At 30.4% G+C, this 8,705-nt stretch overlaps 1 protein-coding gene across 1 annotated transcript; it reads right to left on the bottom strand.

The window, feature by feature from the left end:
- Positions 1–3,531: 3,531 nt before the first annotated feature.
- On the bottom strand, positions 3,532–6,203 carry LOC133306812 (LOB domain-containing protein 1-like). Its single transcript, XM_061507195.1, has 2 exons — positions 5,874–6,203; positions 3,532–4,194 (listed from the first exon to the last, which is right to left on the bottom strand). The coding sequence occupies exons 1-2, from the start codon at positions 6,123–6,125 to the stop codon at positions 3,829–3,831; spliced, it is 618 nt and encodes a 205-aa protein (XP_061363179.1). The 5' UTR covers positions 6,126–6,203; the 3' UTR covers positions 3,532–3,828.
- Positions 6,204–8,705: the final 2,502 nt, after the last annotated feature.

Below are 8,705 nucleotides of genomic sequence, written 5' to 3'. Positions count from 1 at the left end.
AAAAAGCAATGTCGTGAGACCAATTAAATTAAAAAAGACCACTTAAGGGACGACAATGTACAAGTCATGATTATGATGTCATTTACCCGGTGTAATGCTAAACATAAAGTCAAAAAGCAAACGTACGGATTTCTCCTCGCGCACATAAAATAGGAAAAGGATTCTTATCAAAATTTAACTGTATTAATTAAGAATTTAATTAATCTTATGTTAAATGAAATATTTTATCTTCTATTATAAACATAAGTATATGATAGAGCTCATTCACTCATAAAAAAAAGTAACACAAAAATTGATGGGTCTATAGTAAAAAGAATTATTTTTCAACAACACGAGAATATTTTTTCCTATATTTTAATAGGTTAGTTCATTAAAATTACAAGAATTTATCTACCAAAAAATAAAATTGCGAGAATTTCTCTAAAATATAATAACCGATAATAACGTTATTTATATATTATTTTTTCCCTTTTTATCCTAAAAGTGGAAGAGACGTATAAAAAAGTGTATGTATAAAATTATTAGTGTTGAAATTTATAATTCGCATAAAATATGATTTGGCTTAATGTAATGTTAAATCTTTATTTTTTTTACTTTTATTTAAATATTAAATTAAAACCAATTATTAATTTTATCAAATATATTATCTGTGAACAAAATTTAGTTGATACACCTTAACTTAAATTGGAGTTTAAAATGTGCATGCTATAATTTGAAGGAAAGAACGATTGAAGGAAAATGTTTCACTTTTTTGCTTTACAAATTCTTCATTAAAATTGTGATTATTAATCGATAAATGAATGATTGAAATATTTCTCATAACATCATAATTATGTAAAATTCTAATATGAAAGAATCCATTTTCATAATTTTTAAACATCTTAAATTCAGGGTTTTGAGAAATGATAAAGAGATATTAATCAGTTACCGACTAGTTAGTGATGAGTGATAACTCACGTGGGCATCCCATGATTTGAAATATAGACCGCAAACGCGTTAAAGGCCGTGAGACAAATGCCAGCATCATTATAGTTCTGCATAAGCACGTGCGCTGAGAGACACATGCCAGCCATTATTGATTTTTTTTAAAAATATTTTATCGATTTATCGCTTTGCAATTAATCTAATTTGAAGTGAGTTCAGAATTAAGGCTTTAAGCTATTCCCAAATGTAGTATTGGAGATGATCGAACACATACTCTCATCTTATCTATTTAGCTCTCATACAACAATTGAACTACCTCCATTTAATAGCAGTAATCATTGTAGTTCTGCATAAGCACGTGTGCTGCTCCCCATATGCTCACTAAACTTCATTACTTCTCTCGGAAAGTAAAGTGTGAAAGTGATCCTAGCAAACAATTATAGTGTTTATTCGATTTAATTTAAAAAATAATTTTCATGATTTGAGTTGAACCTGTTAAATGTGAAACTAATTTTATTTAGAGTAATATTAAAGTTGGTATTAGATGAGGGTATTTCGGCAGATTTATTTTATTTTTGAAACACGTAAAAAGAAACTGAATTAATTTTATATTAGTAATCTTCTTTATTAGCTTTACTCTGAGTAAGTTAAATAACCAGTAAGAAAACAAATGCGCAAATATCCTAATTATGAATGAAATTAAATTAAACTCAGTTAAACTAAACCCACCTAAATTTGAATGGATTCCTATTTATGCATGACTAAAGATAATAAAGATTAAAAACTATTGGTGATTCCCATCATTTTTTTTAATCGTATATTGACAAAGTTTTAATTGATTGATTATTTTGTCCTTATTTTGAAAAAAATTTATCAGTTTATCTTAATTCCTAAATTAAATATCAATTTGTCCCTTTTTTTAAATTATATATTTATTTATCCTTATTTAACCGATATTTATTCAAATAAATGAATAAATAAGTCAAATAACGTCAGTCAAGTATATTGGGCAAACATGCACAGATTTATATATAATTTGAAAATGAGACAAATTGATATATAATTTAAGAAAATGAACAAAGTGATAAATTAATTTTAAAAGGGAGTAAAATGGTCGATCAACCCAAAGTTTCGGAAAATTTAATATGCTCCAGATCCACCACTTATTCAGTGGTCCCTTTTCCATAAATGAAAAAATTTCTTTTATTTCTATTCCTCTCTTCTTGATTTTTTTCCCTCTTCATCCTCCCTTTTTTTCTATTTTGAAAAAAGACCACCATGGTCCAGGCTCACAAAATATCTTCTCCCAAAATTTCTAATTCTTCCGTGGAAATTGATGAATTCAAAGGAGTAGAAGAGTTTTCTTATAAAAAAAATTACAAGTTTCTGTACGCCCTTTTTAAGTGTGAAATTATTTTTTGTTCAACATAATGATATTATCCTTCTCAACGATTACTTTAACATAGGCCTATCAAACAACTTATTTTCAGTTAAACTATTAACGGTAGGGGCAAGTAAAAAGAGTTGGTTAGCACGGTGACAATGAAACATACAATTTTGGTATAAATTATTCTTTTTATATTCATCAGATTATCTTATATTGTTGATTTACAGCTTGGACCACAATTGGTAGATTCTCCAAAAAGACAAATTGGAGAGTGAACAAAATCAAGCAAAAGATTATGAACTTTATTATATCAAGGGAGCATCTTTGCCTTTTGCTTATCATTAAACTCTTATTTTCATCATCTATTAACAGGGAATGTTACAAAAGTAACAACTCGATCGCTCTTACTCATCGCAACAATATACTTTTTATCATTGCTCTAAGGCATTGTATTAGCTAGCTACTTGGTGATTGTCCAGTCTTCCATCTTGACGTTGCCTAGTGTTCCCTATTGATTGACACGAAACTTTGGATTATGGAACAACATAACGAATCCAAAGCCAAGAGATGGTCAACAAAGCCAAGAGATGGTCAAAAGTTACTACTCAATTTCTTGAATATTATAGTAGGTGACATAAAATGGGTTTATTTTTTGGGACCGAACATGCTCACACACACACACAAGTGTAAATAAAAAAGAGAGAAAAGGGGGAAAAAAAAAGTAGAGACACACACAAGCGCGGAGGGATGAATATTAACAGTCGCTCATCCCTAAACTTTGATTATTTTATTATTATATATAATTATATTTGTTTAATAATATTAAACTATTAGTGCTAATAATTAGTCTCTCCCTAAAAAATACTTATAATATTCACTTCATTTTATTATTCTTAATAACACTCGTAACTTTAGTATTTTATTTTCGTCTTCATCACAAAAAATCTCAGGTCCACCATTGGACACAGATTGCCTTGATTCATCCAATGCGGATTACGTCTAGCAATATATTCTTCTCACCACACTCGTTATTACTCATTCAATTTACAAAAGGAATACAAATAAATTTAGAAACCCTAAGTAACAACAATTATTTATGAGCCGCGTCACGCAAAGAAAAGTCATCATCTAATTGTAAAATATGAGTCGTACCTAACAATTTTAAGATTCAAAATAGCAATGTAAATAATCAAAAACTCTATAACATAACTTTTTCCTTTCTCTAGAGTACATGGAGGAAAACAACATCTACTAATCTTAGGAAGATGCTGAGACTCATTTACTTGCATAAAGAGAGTAGATCCCTGTATTCAAAAAAAAAAAAGAGTAGATCCCAAGTTACATTCTTTCCTCCAATTTTTTCCGCATACAGGGAATCAACCTATATTACTACATAAATCCTAGCTACAAAGTTACTTTTATTAGTTCTAATTGATTCTTTGAACTTCTCCTTAGGAGATAGTCACGGAACACTTTTTGAATATTGTCTAACTATTAAATATTGATATAGTTCTCCTTCATGTCCAAAGAGGTTCCCATAATGAGTTAATGCTAGTGTTCTCCTCAAAGAAGTTCATACCGCTTTGAATTTGATAGCCATTGCTGTGGGGAGGACTCAAAATGAAGTTATCCGCAGATTGTTGTGGTGATTCCTGTGGACTTTGTGTCATTTCCATGCAAATTAAAGCCATAAGATTGGCTTGCTGGAATTGCATGTTCACAAGCTCAGCTTGTGCCTTGGCTAATTGTGCTTGAAGCTCATTGACCTGCTTTTGGAGCTGGCAAATTGATCCTGCACAACCATAAACTGGGTCTCTTATTCTTGCACTAGCCTCGTAAACCATGCTAGCCACTGCATCAGCTCTTTGAGACTCTGGAAGTTCCTGAAAAAATTAAAAAAAGCAACAAAAAGTTTAGATAATAAAATGCACAAGTTTCTACCCTTCAGAAAATACTATAGGCAAAAAATATTTAATGATACAATCAATAAAATATATTTAAAAATATGTATATATTGACTAGTTCTGTTTCTCAATTATTTTATTAAGTTGAAGACTAAGAGTGTTAAGTATAACTACTAGGAGGACCACCATTAGATATTCGTTAAAATTAGGTGGTTGAAACTTGAAAATGCATTCATTTTGAGTCATTATAACACCAAGTACGGAGCTACATTTCGTCCAATTAGAAAATAGGGTCCCGATTGACCAAAAAATAAATAAAAATGACAAGAGCTTCACATAATTAAGCATTGTTACGGTTTGTGTCTCCACCAATATTTGTTTACTCTTCAAGTTTCCCTGCTAAAATGTGGTGCGTAAAATATTTATTTGTCTGTATACTTTGTCGTCACTGTCAAAGTTTCAGGGTAACAATAAAAATTAGGCACTTTTGTTCATTGCAGACTAGTCTTATCATTTTTGTCCTCAGAGAGGATGCCGAGACGTGTAGCACACATTTTTTTTTTTTTTTTCTTGGGACTTTTCAATAGATTACGTACAAGTTGATGCACTATATTGGGTGATGATGGGATGGCACAGGTAACTATAACTCAATAATGTAAACTACCAACTCAATGAACTCAATAATGTAGAGATTCCTATAGATTGTTATTTTTTCATAAACGAGGCAATTTTGTTTGAAGCATATTTAAGATTAATATTTTAAATTTTTTTAAAGATGATAATATGGAGGATCGAATATGTTCTCACCCTACTTGCTCAACTCTCCTGCATTAACTGAAGTACCATCATTTAGTTTTCATATATTGTTATTAATCCTAAAGTAAGTGGGAAAATTAATAAGGGAAATATATATATATATATATGGAAAAAGATCTGTTTATAAACTTTTTTTATAAATTACACTATGACCGGTCATACACTCTTGATTGAAGTATGACCGATCATACTTAGTGTAGTTTGTAAGAGTTTCTAAACAAAAATTTTGTAAATATAACATTTTCTTATATATATATATATATATATATATATATATATATATATATATAATAAGATTAATGTTTCTCATATTATAAGATATAATAATTTTATTTCTTACACACACATAAAAATATGTGAGGGCCATATAAAAAAAAACATGAGTCTTATATACTAACTTTATTTAATATGTGTGTAAGTTATCTCCTACAACATGAGAAATATTATTATTATTATTATTATAATATATATATACATATGGGTCAAGTTATATTTACAAACTTTTTTGTTTACAAACTATACTATGTTCTATCGAGAGAAGATAGTATAATTTGTAAAAAAATTCAAAAAAATTTGTAAACGGTCGTTCCCTTGTATATATATATTATATATATATAAAAGATCTTGAACACATTTTCAAGATTCACTTGTTTGTTTGGTTTCTCTAATTTTCACTTAAATAGCACAAACATCTTTACAAACGAAGATAGGTCTTTTAATTGAGAGTTTAATTATAGGACTAGAATGGCGGAGACAAGGGGGGAAAAAAAGAGTAATTGAACCAAGATGTTTTGAAGTCTTAATTATATTATAATTGGTAGCCTTTGTCCTATAATAACTACCTGTAAGAGTTTGATGATGTTGCTGGCTCCGAAGACTCTGTGAGCAATGGTAAACTTTGCAGGTTCAGTGGGAGGGAAATAAGGTGCCAATACACATTTCTCAGCACATCTTCGCCTCAAAATCTTGCATGCAGCACAAGGGGTCATGATAACATGAGGAGGTGGTTGTGGTTGTGGTGAGGAGGATGAGGAAGTGGGAGAGTGAGAAAGTGGGGCAGAGTAAGTTGGGGTGTTTGTGTCACTGCTCTCCATGTTTTTCTCTGTTTTTTGTGTATACCCTTTGTGTTTGTCTGCTTCTTTGTGTATTTTAGGGACACAGAGAGAGAAGAAGAGGTGTGTGGGGTTGGTTTGGATGGAAGCCAAAACTTGGGGTTTTATAAAGGAAATGAGAAGCAAGTAAAAGCGTCATCACATGGAAATGTTACGTCACCGTTGAATTCGTTAACCAACGTGGCTGCTCGTGGTTTCCCCACTTCTTCGTTAGGTGTATTGGATTTGGCTGATTCTATGGAAAACTCTTCATGTTTGAAAAACCGTTTTCAAGACACATTCTCATTGTGTTTTTGCTCCCATTACTTTAATAAACAATTTAAAGAATTAGTAATAATAATCGTTAAGGGTATCAATTCTTAACGCGAAACAAATATAATATAAAAATTCGTGTTTGGATTGACCTATATTTAAATTTGTGTAGTGTTCGTATTAGCAAAATATGTCACGTAAAATTCGTGTCATGTCACATTTCAACACGCAAACGCTCATTTGACCCGTATTTTTTTAGCCGTTTAACATTTTAACCAATTCATGTTGTATCATGTCGCATCAACCCATTCAAAAAATTATTCGTGTCGGTGTCAAAAACTCGTAAATTTCAATTTGCGTGTTATCTGTATCGTGTCATGTTATCTAATACAAAAAGTGATTCATGTCAATGTCAAAAACTTATAAATTCAATTTGTATATTATATGTGTCATATCTTGTCAACCTGCAGAATTTGCTGGTATTCATGTTGAAAATTTTGATACGAATAAAAATTTGTATCATGTTCGTATTGATATATTTGTGTTGTGTAATGTCACAACACAAGTAATTTCTTTCAATATGGAATTTATTTTTTTCATTTTCTACGAAAACCTTTGTGGTTTGCCTACCTTGGTAAAGTGCCTTTCCCAAACTAGTTAGAAAAAGAAACCTATGAGCGAGCAACCTGTCCTATTCACTCTCCAGCTTTGTTGGACTCATGTAACAGCATAATTTCAACCCAGAAAACCCAAAATGTCATATTGTAATTAATTAAGGTGCTTGAATGAATCTTCCTGGCTGAAATTCATATTAAAAAACAAAACTCCTTTCCCAAAATTATTTTACGTGCAAAATTAAGGAAGGTATATATATAGATGAGACATTATGACATTACTCTTCACCATTTGTTTGTTTCCGATTTTTTCCTCTTGCCCCTAAACCATATCATAATAGACAACACAATAAGCAGCAGCCTCGGAGGACAAAGCAAAAATAAACATACGTTCTCTCCATTTTAAAATTCTTTGGTTTAGGTGGTCACAAAATTTTTAATTTTCTGAATTAATTCAACAAATTGATAATATATATTAAACTTTTTTTGGCTAACAGCTCTCACTAAAAGATTCCATGATGAAACTGAAATGTTATTTTGTTCTCATATTCATATATTATAATTTTAGTTCTAATGTAGCGAGGCCAACATCAACTTTTGGTCCACACTAAACTACTTAAAGTGAGTTATTAGGGTTGCTATCACAAATAAGCAACCATTTCACCTAAAAGCTTCGGTTTATAAGTGACGAGTCTTTAGTTGTTTTATATTATGTTTCTCTAACACACTCTCTCACATAAGAGACTTTTGTTTTTAAAGTGTGGATATACCATAATAAACAATCAATTTAATCCAACAACTTAAATTTATAAATGAAGGACCTTCAATTATTTTATATTATATCTCTCTAATAACACTATATCTTTCTACTCCCTTAACTATTACCAAAATCCTTGCTATATATTTATTCACAAAGATTCTGCTTGCAGAATATATGCATATGTGTTTTTATGTGTGCAAGAAAGAGAGTTACGATCTGTTTGACTGTGTTCTGATTTTTTTTTCTTAAAACTATTTTGTAGAACAGTCATGGAAATAGTTGTTTTCGATGGCTTATTTGTTTTGAAAGTTGAAAACCTAAACAGAAAACAAAAACAACTCAAACAAGATCTCTAAATTTTATTCTAAAAACAAAATAACAGGTATAGTTTTTAAAAAAAAATTACAAAACAGGCTTTACCAAATGATTTTTAAAAAAAAAAAAATCATAAAACTGTTTTTGAAAATTGATTTCAAACAAGCCCTTAATTGGGCCACAAGGTGGGACAAGGTTGGTGGAGGGTCGTTCAGCTTGTTGGACACAACCATGTAAGAAAAAGGGACTTCCGTAATCGAAGTATTTGGGTTGCAATTACCAATTACAACCTTTCAAATATTGAGAATTACTTTATTATATAGCTCCAATATAACATTATAGGACATGAAGTTCTTAAATAGGTATTATTTTAAACCGTGGGATTCTAGCTTATCTTCGAGTGATTAAGTTTTCCACAACTTGGAAAATTTTAATTTGAGTTTCAACTTTGCGGTGGAAGTAGTTGGACCTTTTTAATTTATTACAATTTTCTTCCTCATTTGCTCTCTAACTCTCTTAAGAGTCTTTAGCGTGTGGACCTTAAGAAAAGAAGAACACTAGCCAACTCCACTTTACGGTTTACTCCCACTAACAAAGTCCTTTTTTTTTTTTGGTTCCCAC

Source organism: Gastrolobium bilobum, unplaced genomic scaffold, assembly GCF_033153095.1.
Source record: "Gastrolobium bilobum isolate Gb01-03AN ecotype WA unplaced genomic scaffold, APGP_CSIRO_Gbil_v1 utg15399, whole genome shotgun sequence".
Taxonomy (NCBI): domain Eukaryota; kingdom Viridiplantae; phylum Streptophyta; class Magnoliopsida; order Fabales; family Fabaceae; genus Gastrolobium; species Gastrolobium bilobum.
This window is presented reverse-complemented; position numbering and strand designations above follow the sequence as displayed.

Coding starts and splice junctions, on each gene's coding strand:
- LOC133306812 (XM_061507195.1), bottom strand. CDS start 6,125: ATGGAGAGCAGTGACACAAACACCCCAACTTACTCTGCCCCACTTTCT. Junction 4,195..5,873: donor ACATCATCAAACTCTTACAG/GTAGTTATTATA, acceptor TAATTTTTTCAG/GAACTTCCAGAGTCTCAAAG.